The following is a 12,488-nucleotide window of genomic DNA, read 5'->3' on the forward strand; positions in this document are numbered from 1 at the left end:
GGCCCAATTTTTCAAACCTATCATATATTCTGGCGGTGGGATGTTCCATGAGATGCATATCTTTTATCCTAGCATAGAGCTCAATAATACCCTGGGGGGAAGGAGATTTCTTGTGTTTAGGAATAAGGCACCTAGCAGCCGTTAAAATGTGGCAAGCCAATTTCCTATTCAATTTAGAAAGGTTATATATAGGTAAGCCCAATAAATAAATGACTACATAAGTGAGATCGGAGTGTCTAGTATCTCAGAGAGGAGGCATTAACTCTAGTCCAGTACGATATTATGAGAAGTCATGACCAAAAACTATGGTATATAGTACCAATCTCCACTCCGCATCTCCAACAGATGTTGCTAGCAGTCGGGAAACTAGCGTGTAGTGTACTTGGGGTAAGATACCAGTAAAATACTATTTAATGAAAGACAATGTACCGCTTTTAGATAAAAAATTTGGACAGAAATTAACTTCCCAGGAGGTTAACAACCCACTATAACAGCCACATCATGCAGAATAAAGTCCAACTGCATCTTCAATTTTAATCAACTAAATACATTCTAGTCACATCCTAACAAAAAGGAGTATTTTCTTTTTAAATCAGCTATAGCCAAAGTTGAAACCTTGCCAGTATAATGCAGAGAAGGGTCCTTGCTACACAATTCTTTGTTTTAAAAAATGGTTGAATGGTGTTCACAGGAGCATAAACATTGGGAGAAAATAAGTATTATGCATGGTTACCTCCAGCTGATGGCAAGCAATGCAACAAACACTGAGTTTAGAGTTTAACAGTCTATTCATTTTTTGGAATTAAAATCAGCTTTACCTCTTGAAACAAAACTTAAACTACAAATATACAATGCAGAGCCTGAAGGGTGCAGCAGGGATGGGTCACATAGGCACAGAAGACTTCATTACATGTGTGAGATGTTCTTAACTTTTCTTGCTATCTCGGACATTTCCTTTTCCACAAGCTCCAGTTGTACAGTCTAGAAAAGAAAAAGTCAGTTTTATGTTTTGCAGTAATCAATGTTTGTCCTTATGCTCCCTGAAACAATGTTTCCCTTTTGACTGTTGTTAAATTTAAATGTTCTTACAATAAATCATGTGCAATCATGTAGTCCTCAGCGAGGAAAAGTTAACCCTGAACTCCAGGTAGATAAAAAAAAAAGCTAATGAATGCAAACATTTGCAACCAATGTTAATACCTTAATATTACCAGGTATCAGCCTCCTTTTATCTTCTATACAGAAGCAATTGCAGGGAGGAGGGGGGAAGCTTGTGAGCCAATCAACTGTGCAGAAAGTGTTGGGCAGATTTAGGCTAATAGGAGAAGAGAGCAGAATGAGCAGAGGGATTACTGTAATTGCCTAATGCTGTTTTTTCCCTGTCCAGTAGGCAGGCTAAGGGTTGAGAGGTCACACAGGCCATGCAGAATATATGGCGTTAGCAAAGCAGTTGGACCTTTAGAATGTTTCTATTATACTGAATGTACTGAGCAGTACAGAGAGGACTAATTAAGAAGTTTGTGCATTTCCAGCGATGCACTTGGGAGTTACTTCAACCTACAAAGCAGTCCTGGCAATTCCACATTGAGATGTACATCAGTCATATAGAAATGAATATGTTAAACTAAATCTGGACACTGCAGAAACAAAGGCAGAAACAGTAGGTAGAATGTTCTTGCTTTTTCTAAAGGCAATAGTGTAAATTACCTACAACTGTCAGTTTTGTAACTACAACAGAACTTTGGATATCATTAGAAACAAAACAGAGAAATGTTCTGATCATTACAACATGAAAACTATTGGAAAGGAACAGCATTGTATCTGCATGAAAAGTTGTAAAGGAAGTATATTAGAAAAAAATACTTCATTACCAGAAGCTGTTGAATGACAGAAAGCAGAAATTATTATGATATTATATATATATATATATAGGACATACCAGACATACTTTATTCCACACAGCCAGGACCCTGGGCCCCTCACTTCATATTCAAATTCCAGTTCTTCCCCTAAAACAAACAAAAAGCAGTTTTATTCCATTGTCCCTAGTTATGTACAGGTACACAGAGATGCAATGCAGGAATAGTTAATTAGTAAAAGGCAAGCAAACCACTGGCCATGCTGGAGTCCTTAGCCATCTGCATGCCTTTTTTTGTGAATAGCTTTCATATATAATTTAAATTGTAAGCCTAGGCTTTTTTTTTTTTTGCTTTATATATAACAGGTAAGGTCCCCTAAAGGACGGAAAGAGAAAAGGAAGGCTTTTTGAATTGCACTCTATTGTTGACTGACAAAAATATTTACTTTATTATTAATCAAAAAACATAAAATTCAAAGAATAAACCAAATCATACATAAGTTATCACAAAAGGTAAACACTCTTTAGAGATGAGGACTGAACTTAATTTGCTATTAATATAATTAATTTTATTAATTATAATAAAATATTAATTTAAATGTAAGTATAAACAAAAGTCTCCTTTTCCGATGCGTTTCGCCCAATGAGGCTTCCTCAGGGGATTTGAAGAGTTTAATAGCAAGCTATAAGGAGATTTTACCTTTACCTCTCATTTATAAGAAGGAAGGTTAAAACACTCACAGTAGATATTTTCTGTTACTTCCAGCACTGGGAAAAAGAGTATCTCTACAACACGTGAATGAAACAAAAATTAACTGGCATCACTAATATAACCCCACCCTCAGCTTTAAAGCAAGCAACATCCTGCATTCTGAGCGAACTTACACAAATACTATATTCCCTATTCCTATCGGTTTGAAGGAGGAAGCTACATTTGCATACAGACTTCCAACATTAATAGTGCGCTTTAATACTGTGACTTGGACTGAGATGAAAACAGATAAAAAATATACAAACTCCACAAAATGCCTCTGGTTGGAATTAAATCCTGGTATGTAATTTCTCCAAAGAGTGTTGCACAGAACTAAGTACCATGCTATAATAATGATAGGTCTGCTTGTCAGATTTAACTGCTAAAAAAAAAACATTTTATTGATTTTTTTTTTTTTAGTGATCACATATTACTTTCTCCTGAGATTTATCCTTCCCTATTGTAACTAATATAAATAATGTGATAAATGCCCCCGAATATTCTCTCCATAAACATACCTTCTTGCCCTTGCAAAGCTTTCTTAGGATTCTTGAGGTACAAAGCTTCCCGTTCTTCCTGAAACTCCATGACGATGGGATTCTCCTCACTCTCCTCTTCAATCGCATCTTCACCTTCAACAAACAGGAGAATGATTAACAAAAATACAATACGCCTGGATACATTTTTATGCCTTGGTAAGATCTAATAAGAAAGATTTAGGTATAATTGCCTGGCTGGTAGAATATGAATGCCTTAGAAGGAACTGCTAGTCCAGCCCAGGCTTGCTTTAGGGGCAGATTGTTACCCTTGAACTTTAGCATGCACTTTATGAATTGCTCAGTATTCTAACAACTGGGTGTATCAGCTGTTTTGTTTTTGTGTCTTTCCTAAACTTGCCAAAAATTCTCAAATAACCTAAATATAACCTAGTAAGTGTGATAAATGGTCCTGGGGACATTGGGGCATTTCCTGATTAAGGGTGGCCATTTAATGCAGCGTACAGAGGTCACATGACAGTCACCTAATTTGGCTCTTGCCTCTTTTCTGGTTTGTTTTTTTGGAATATTCTAAATCAGAGGTGTCAAACTCACACGGTGGGCCAAAATTAAAAATTTGTACAAAGTCGCAGGCAAACCTTGATATTTTTTAAAAAAAATATCTACATTTGAGGAAGGTTGGTAATGAATGTCAACAGAGGAGGGGTGCTTGTGGATCCTGATTGATGCGCCAGCAAAGCATTCTGGGATTTGTAGTATTAGCGGTGCATGCACTGTCTACCGGCAGGCTAGCTCTAGTAGACATTTGGTATTGTCTCACGGGCCAAATATAATTACAGGGCAGGCCAGATTTGGCCCATGGGCCTGAGTTTGAAACCCATGCCTTAAACGGTGCTTCATTTGCACTGCAGTCCTGAAGCGTCACAATGTACATATACCAAACCTAGAACATGATCTTATTCTGCTATCACTGTAACATGTTCGGTTCTTCTGAAAGTGAATTATGCACATACTTTTACTTTTGCATGCGACTGACTATGCAATTACATAGGTGGGGAGAAGGTTTAAAGTTGGGTAAAGCTGTCAGCTGGAGCCTGAAGTGGTAATCAGAATATGGAGAGACATGGGGACACCACACACACAAAATAGGGGTATGTTTATAAACCTAGGAATAGCTTTTATTTTAAAGCAGCGGACGCCAACTGGTGGTTGAGAAAATTTTGGGGGTCCACGGCTTTGGTCGGTGCAACCCCGAGCAGGGTCAGAAGAACCTCGCTGGGGTGGAGCACCAGCCAGAGCCGTGTACTTGGTCCCCGGTGGGAGAGTGGGTGGGGTTATGTCATAATGACGTCACTCTGATTGACACCCGGCTCCCCGTGCATGCGCAGTGGGGAGCTGGTGATTTTAGTGGTCCGCGAACCTGAAAAGGTTGCCGACCGCTGTTTTAAAGTGATCTGAAGTTCAGTGTACTCTTTAAAAAGTAGGGATCCAAAAAAAAAGTTAGAACACCCTCTCTTTCATCCTACTTCTGATAAGGGGCCAAGGTGATGGTATGTCCGGATCCTTCTGCCAAGATTCCTGGGAATTCTGAAGGTTTAAATCACGCAAGGTTTTCCTGAATTATCATGTAGAATCATCTTATGAGATTTAAAGAAAAACTAAAGTCCCACTTTACAAAATACCGGAGCAGGCAGGAGGTTATTGTAGAAAGGGACAATACAGTAACTGATCCACATGGGCCGCTGTCCCTGGTGCTGAATCAAAAAGAACTCAGTGATGTTCTCTGAAATATCCGCTGCCAACCTCACTGCCGATGGACCTGGAATGACCGGGGGCCCGACTACTCCTGGGGGTAAAATCCCTGGGGCCCTCAGTGGTGCAGGTGGTCTCGCCATGATGGGGCCCCTCATCTGTGCCAGTCTTGGTATGGCTGGAGGTCTCATGGCTTAGAAGTTAGAATTCCCGGGCCCTTCAGGAGTCCAGGCCCCTCAGGTTTCCGGGCCCTGGTACCACAGGACCCCTCAGTGCCCCTGGACTCATTGGGATCTTGACCGGCTCTGGGGGCTCTCACTGCTATTATTGGGGCCTCTAATGGTCCAAGAAGCATTGCCCCTATCCTCCAGGGCCCTGGTGGCCCGTTCACCGCTATTGGGGTCAAACCGAGTGTCTTCTTTGTATTCAGCGCCACTGTCACAGATCCTCCGGTTCACCGTAAGAAGAGCACAAAACAGAAACGTCAGGAGGCTCTTCCGGTCACGTGAGGAGGTCGTAGGCTGATGACGTCACTAGCGGTGCGCCATCGAAAACACCGAGGCTGAGGAGGTGAGAGGAACCGGGGAACGAGAAGCTCGGCCACCCTGAGTGTAATAACCAACCCGTCAAGATCAAAGAGGAACCTCTTATAGACATCACATTCCCTGGAAGGAGACCTGGGTATCAATCTCTGCCAGTGGGGGTCCCTGGGGCACAGAGTGACAGGTTCTCTTCTCATCTACCCCTTTAGACAGAAATCTAAGGCCCAGGCTGCTACTTGTATCAGGGCTACTGGGAGGCAATATTCAATATAGAGGTGAGGTGGAATAAAATGTAGGTTGGTAGCAGCCCTTGTATTAGACCCAACTCTTCATTACCATCCAAAAACAGCCGAGTGGTGGTCACTGAAAAGTGCCGGGTGGTGCGCCCAGCTAAAAGGGTCTGGGGATAACACTAGAGAGGAATACTGAGGCAGGGTGACAGGATGTTTTTAGGAAGCTATTTATAATACACTGCTGCTGTCCTCTCCTAGTAGTCATCTAGTAGGATCTGTCAGCATTGCATGGAGGAGCAGGGACCCCATGGATAGGCCATAGCCCTGTGTGACATGTACCTTAGGGTTTTATTTTCCTCTTAGCAGCTGTACCGAGCAGTGGGGGTCAGTATATACTGCTTGGGGATGGGGGGATAAATGTAAACCGCTTTAAATTTTAGGGAGATGGAGACACCTTTACAGAAAGGAAATAGGAGTTTTATAATAACTATTATTATTTTACAGTATTTATATAGCGCCAACATAATATGCAGCGTTGTACATTAAATAGGGGCAGGAAATGACAGATGGATAGAAACTACACAGAAGAGGACCCTGCCCAGAAGAGCTTACAATCTAAAAGGTGGGGGAAGTAGCACACAATCAGAGGGGGGATTTGGGATGCTGACTGGGTAGTGAAAGTTTTAGGGGACATTTTAGATGATGTTAAATCTTATCTCTGATATTCTTCATTAGGGGAAAAGGAGAGCCTGTCACAAAACCCTGCTATAGTGAGGGAAAGAAGTATTTGATCCTCTGCTGATTTTGTTTGCCCTCTGACAAAGAAATGACCAGGTGTCTTACCTGTATGCAGGTAAAGAGCTGAGATTAGGATTACCCTCTGTAGGGGAGTGTTCCTAATCCAAGCTTGTTACAGTACCTGTATATAAGACCCCTGTCCACAGAAGTAATCAATCAGATTCCAAACTAACCACTATGGCCAAGACCAAAGAGCTGTCTAAGGATGTCAGGGACAAGATTGTAGACCTACACAAGGCTGGACTGGGCTACAAGGCTATCGCCAAGCAGCTTGGTAAGAAGGTGACAACAGTTGGCGCGATAATTCGCAAATGGAAGAAACACAAAATAACTGTCAATCTCCCTCGGTCTGGGGCTCCATGCAAGATTTCCCCTCCTGATCATGAGAAGGGTCACAAAGCGACCCAGAACTACACGGAGGGAACTTGTCAATGATCTCAGGGCAGCTCGAACCATAGTCACCAAGAAAACAATTGGTAACACACTGCGCCGTGTTTAAAAAAGGTAATAATATAATTTATTGTTTGGGCGCATTAAGAACCGGATTCTCTTCTGTATCATAAAAAACTTGTGTATTTATTCAAAAATCTTCATTAAAAATTACAGCAGAACTTCAATAAGAATACATGAGTGTAAATATGTGTATTTGTGTGTGTGGTGATGCCTGATGGATGTGATGTCCCACAATATAGTTACAATGCAATATAATACCATTCCATACATTCAAATATGGGCATACATACAGAAATAGATAACAAAGATTACATGTTAACACAACTCATGAATATGCTCCAGCCTTCTGGGCAGTCTCAAACTCTGAAAAAGCATTATCTTTGTCAAGTAAGATAGACATATGACGTATGTTCTGCCCTTCACTTCGCCTTCAGTTACGTACAAAAGCAAGATATCATATAAAATTATGTTTCTAATACCATGAAGGCCTGAAATCTTGCAGAGCCCACATGGTCCCCCTGCTCAAGATAGCACATGTGCAGGCCCGTCTGCAGTTTGCCAGTGTATATCAGAACGATCCAGAGGAGAACTGGGTGAAGGTGTGGTCAGATGAGACAAAAATTGAGCTCTTTGGCATCATCTCAACTCTCTGTTTTTAGAGGAGGAGGAATGCTGCCTATGACCCCAAGAACACCATCCCCACCGTCAAACATGGAGGCGGACACATTATGCTTTGGGGGTGTTTTTCCACTAAGGGGACAGGACACCTTCACCGCATCGAAGGGACAATGGACGGGGCCATGTACCGTCAAATCTTGGGTGAGCATCTCCTTTCGTCAGCCAGGGCATTGAAAATGGTTGTGGATAGGTAACCTAAAACACATGGTCAAGCCAAACAATTAGTGGCTGAAGAAGAAGCACATGAAGGTACTGGAGTGGCCTAGCCAGTCTCCAGACCTTAATCCCATAGAAAATCTGTGGAGGGAGCTGAAGGTTCGAGTTGCCAAACATCAGCCTCGAAACCTTACTGACTTGGAGAGGATCTGCAAAGAGTGGGACAAAATCCCTCCTGAGATGTGTTCAAACCTGGGGCCAACTACAAGAAATGTCTGATCTCTGTGATTGCCAACAAGGGGTTTGCCACCAAGTACTAACTCATCTTTTGCAAAGGGATCAAATACTTATTTCACTCATTACAATGCACATCAAGCTCTGACTTTTGAGCACTGGGTTTTTGAGGGTTCTTTTGTTGTTATTCTGTCTCTCACAGCTACAATAATCCCACCATTACAATTATAGACCGGTCATTTCTTTGTCAAAGGGCAAACGTACAAAATCAGCAGGGGATCAAATACTGCTTTCCCTCACTGTACCATTCGTGCCGCCAACTCATATACCAGTCCATGGCCACTATCCTCGCCACGCCGGTTTTGACACCACCAATGAAAGTGTTTAGGGGACCCTCACAGACATGGCACATGAGTATTGTCTGAAATTCACCAAGATGCTGAGGTACAGCGTGAACCAAGAAGCCAAGCTGGGCCAGTACCTTTCCCGGACGTCATGTAGCAAGTCTTCCATGAAATTGGGATTGGCAGCGCCCTGTCACTTCAGAAGTTCTGGCAGCACCATATTAAAGATTATCACACGTACATGTTACAGGTGAGAGTTGAGAAGATACAATTCAATGTTAAATGTCCATCAAACCAATTTTGATATTTCAGGTATGAGTCAGTAGTTACAAAGCTATTCCACCTGTTGGTTTAGCTTCCACCTGGCTTCCACCATTGCCACACAGCCTTTGCTCTCAGAGTGTTTCTGGATTGTACAGTGCTCACTTGTCATTATTTGATCCCTGTTATAAGGACCACCCACCATTGCTTTCTTATGATAAAACCCATAACCCCATCAGACTGGCGATAGGGCACCAATGCTAGACATGTCTTTTACTAACCAAGCGAGGAAATTGTTATTCTCTTATGTTGAAGGGCTCATACAGCCTTTATAAGGATCACCGTAAGGTTTCTATGGAAGGAGCCAACCAGTTGTCCTGCAGTGATCATGTAACAAAATACATACTGATAAGATGTGAATGCAGAGTGATGAAAACAAAAGATCATTATTCTGCTTCTTTTCTTCACCATCCAGTCATAGTATGATGGAAGGACAAAACCTGTAACAGTTACTGAAGAAACTTTAGGTCCCCCTCTCTGCCGGACAGGGCTTTGCTGTGTAAATCTTGGGACTGGATGTTCAGGTATACAAATGCTTTGGCAAATAAATTGATTTCAATATGTGTATTTTAGTTGTGTGGTTATAAAAGTTGTATAGAAAAGTGTGCCATCCACCTAAGTTGTCTCTAGTTAGAAAGAGTTTTTACTGTAGGACAGCAGTGTTTAAACCAGAAACAGGGTGGGAAAAAGTGTTCGGTGGGTGGCGGCCCCTGTATTGTGACCCAACTCATCAGTAACCACCCAAAAACAGGCAGGTGGTGACTGAAAAGTACCAGGTGCTGTGCCAAATTAAAGGGCTGGGGGAACTTTGGGACAGAGTAGGTATGGGTATGACCCCTTGGCTGATTTTATTCCTTTGTGACAGTGCTAACCACATTGTCATATTTTATTGAATCTAAATACCTTGCTACACATACATATTTTGTTATCTCTGGACTGGCCACACATGGTAGAAGAAGCCAGCGACCAATAATGAAAAATGGCAGCACAGATTTTTCTTTGTACATTTGATGTGTTTGCAAGATCAAGTTTATTGGGTATGTGTGTGTGTGGTGTTTGTTTTAAGATTTATGAGTGAAACGCATTGACAGGGAGCCTCAGGGAATTTTGTTTTGAACTGAATCTTCAATAAAGTTTTTACTAGGGGGTTTGTTTTAGGATTAGGACTTAAATAAATGTGTCTTTGTGTGCCCATAGGTCAATAAGCAGCTCTATAGTATGAGAAGCTCGTCCACCCTGAGCGTGTTTTAGAGGACACCAAATCCGTCAAGATCAAAGAGAAACCTCTTGCAGACATCACATTCCCCATCAATGAGGAGCTGGAAGGAGACCTGGCACCTGGGGATCAATCTCTGTCAGCGGGGGTCCTTGGAGTACAGAGTGACAGGTTCTCTTCTAATATGGAGGTTGATTTATCTCCCCAACCATCAGGTAAGAAACACATTTCTCTGCACCTATATTTTAAGCATCTATCTCTAACTTTACATTAGAGTCATTCTATCATATTAATTATGTGTACAGCAGTTGCTCGACAATGTTCCTTAATCCAGTGCAGATTCCCTTTTTTATCTGTGGAATAATTTAAAACATGATGAAGCTGAAAGATCAACATGGCAACCAGAAGACTGGGATCTTTAATGGGGTGCATTGGTGTATATTGTGGTCCCTGACAAGTATGCCAGACTTTTATCTCAGAGACCACTAAAAGGAGGAATCAGGATGACGATCCTGGGATCAGGGATGGTTGCTCTGGCATTTCTGTCTTTTCAGATTCTCTTTTGTTATGGTCATTTAGCCTAAATACTGTCTGATGGGCTCCATCCGGGTGACAATGGGGGGATGTGGCAGATAAATGGGCGTCCCTGAGGTCACAGACACTTCAGCTTAAGGGCCTTATTATTTGTGGGATTTGGCAATTGGTCTTAGCATCATCAATGCTATGAAACTTCATGCTGGTCTCTATGAAATCATGATGTTCGTTGATCCATCAGGACAGATCTGGGAACAACTGATATACAAGTCAGCAAAAGGAGAGCGTCCGTTCCCCTTGCTTGTCCAACCCAGCCCCATAGAACAGAACAGGTGCTGTGTGTACAGCGCTCATTCGTTCGTCTGTCAATAAAGGTTGTTTCCAGTGACAAAAGTTTACGGTGTATAGGCAGCCTGATAGTTTTCTACTCCCCCAGCCTATACGATGCACCAAGGGCATGCAATGATTACAAGTATTGTAGAATGTATCTATTTATTGCCTATTGGGTTCAGGATTAATTTATCTTTTTACAGATAAAATCCAGGTAAAAGTAATTTGTGTGAATTCAAGAGCCATGAGTATGTTACCCAATTCTTGTGTATTTCTTTCAGATTTGTGCAGGTTCAGCACAAATTAGTTCCTGTGTATTTTCTGTAATGCAGACGGTCATTGCTGCTTGCTCTCCCTGTGCAGATGGACTATGCAGGTCTTGTACCCGCCACCTCTTGTAGTTTTCTTCAGGAAGCTGTAAGTTGTGGGCTTGCCAGACCCTTCCCTCAGGTCTTATGTGCAGAGGATTATGTCACTGTTACTTTGTTTGGGTAATATCTAGGTATACAAAAATTTTATTGGGTGATATCGGATTATACAAAAGCTTTCGGTGCTCATGAAATTAAATTGTATATCTTGTGGTTATCAAAGAATATGAGTTTTGATTAAGTTAATGTGATAAATATGAAATTTATATTATCTTGATACCTTGTTATGGTGGAGCACAACCCATGTTTTTCAAGGCGGTGGACATAGGAGGGCTTTTCCCCCACCCATATATTGTATCCAGTCATAGTGATTAGGCTGAGGGCAGCAAACATTCTGACTACTGTACCTAATTTTTTATTTTTAGAAAATAAAAATGGCAATATGGCCTAGGAGTGGGTGGAGAGGGAATAGCCGACGTTTCTTATGGCTGGACTTCAGCTTTATTTGCCTTTATCTCTTTCTATTTGCACATTCTAAGTTGCTGCTGTGTTTCCTATTCACAGAATCAGATGTGAACACCTCACCGCTGTGGAGCTTAGCACAAGTAAAGATGGAGCCTCAGGACAATGAGGAATCGGCTGTACATGGGCACAGCGTTCTGGGTAATGACGTGTTTGAAGAGCCCATGTCTGGAATCAGTGACTCGGCCATACCAGGCAGCCCGAATGGTTTTGAAGGCAGCTATGCATCTCACTCACCTGACAGCCTAATGGGATCCTCTCCGGTCTTCAACCAAAGCCCTAGGAAAAAGATGAGGATAATGTAATCCATTTGGGACACATTCAACTGAACATTCTTCATCTCTGATATTATGGAGACTAATGATTTCTATAATTGTACAATGTGATTGCCTTTGTTATCTAACCCATACGGGGACTCATTAAAGTTATTAAACATCATCAAGTGCTGTAAAGAGAAAAGGGTATTAGGCAGTCTGCAGTGAAACTTGTTTCTTTGAGAGCAAGAAGACGACAGCAGCGTAATGGTTAAAGACTCTGTCCCAGTCATAGAAACTTGAGTCTTTTTAAAACAAACTTTAATTCGACAAGGGAAGATCTTCTATATTAGAGAACATCTAGAAGTGTTAGTTCCTAAGCATCACATTGTTGTCTGGAATTCCTCCTGAAAATTATCCTTCCTTCCTATTCCTAGGCACTTTTGTTTGTAGCCTTATAGTTCAAATCTGCATTGTGAGATCAATGGTGTCACAGGTGTGCTGCTCGCTGATTGCTGGAGGGGAAGCTGTACCTGAGCAGCTGCAATGCAAGGGTCGACCTGCTTCATCTTCATCCATTCTGTGGGTCTTCGCTGTCTCTGCCTACTGCTTCTTCATCATTACCCCACTAGTGATTAGTGCTGGAG

The 12,488-nt window shown here is 41.8% G+C and overlaps 1 protein-coding gene and 1 long non-coding RNA gene across 6 annotated transcripts; one reads left to right on the forward strand and one right to left on the reverse strand.

Annotated features, from left to right (window-relative positions):
* Window positions 1–297: 297 nt before the first annotated feature.
* On the reverse strand, window positions 298–5,351 carry LOC140329611 (uncharacterized). The gene is made up of 4 exons (XR_011920515.1): window positions 4,633–5,351; window positions 3,128–3,241; window positions 1,940–2,009; window positions 298–981 (listed from the first exon to the last, which is right to left on the reverse strand). It is a non-coding gene; the product is annotated as an uncharacterized lncRNA (long non-coding RNA).
* A 55-nt stretch (window positions 5,352–5,406) lies between these two features.
* Window positions 5,407–12,025, forward strand: LOC140329614 (STAGA complex 65 subunit gamma-like). Of its 5 annotated transcripts, none has more exons than XM_072409991.1 (4): window positions 5,417–5,539; window positions 6,369–8,546; window positions 9,815–10,048; window positions 11,630–12,025. In XM_072409991.1, exons 3-4 carry the CDS (start codon window positions 10,018–10,020, stop codon window positions 11,890–11,892), a joined length of 294 nt encoding a protein of 97 aa, XP_072266092.1. In that variant the 5' UTR covers window positions 5,417–5,539; window positions 6,369–8,546; window positions 9,815–10,017; the 3' UTR covers window positions 11,893–12,025. The 5 variants fall into 5 exon arrangements, with proteins under 5 accessions (XP_072266094.1, XP_072266092.1, XP_072266091.1 ...); XM_072409990.1 differs by having other exon boundaries at window positions 5,435–6,255; XM_072409993.1 differs by lacking the exon at window positions 6,369–8,546 and having other exon boundaries at window positions 5,407–5,428.
* The last annotated feature ends 463 nt before the right edge of the window (window positions 12,026–12,488 follow it).

The sequence above is a fragment of the Pyxicephalus adspersus genome, chromosome 4 (assembly GCF_032062135.1).
Source record: "Pyxicephalus adspersus chromosome 4, UCB_Pads_2.0, whole genome shotgun sequence".
In the NCBI taxonomy this organism is placed as follows: domain Eukaryota; kingdom Metazoa; phylum Chordata; class Amphibia; order Anura; family Pyxicephalidae; genus Pyxicephalus; species Pyxicephalus adspersus.

Excerpts from the sequence above, each read along its gene's own strand:
- LOC140329614 (XM_072409993.1), top strand. The coding sequence starts at position 10,018 with ATGGAGGTTGATTTATCTCCCCAACCATCAG. Across the intron at positions 10,049-11,629 it reads TTTATCTCCCCAACCATCAG|AATCAGATGTGAACACCTCA; the intron begins GTAAGAAACACA and ends TCCTATTCACAG.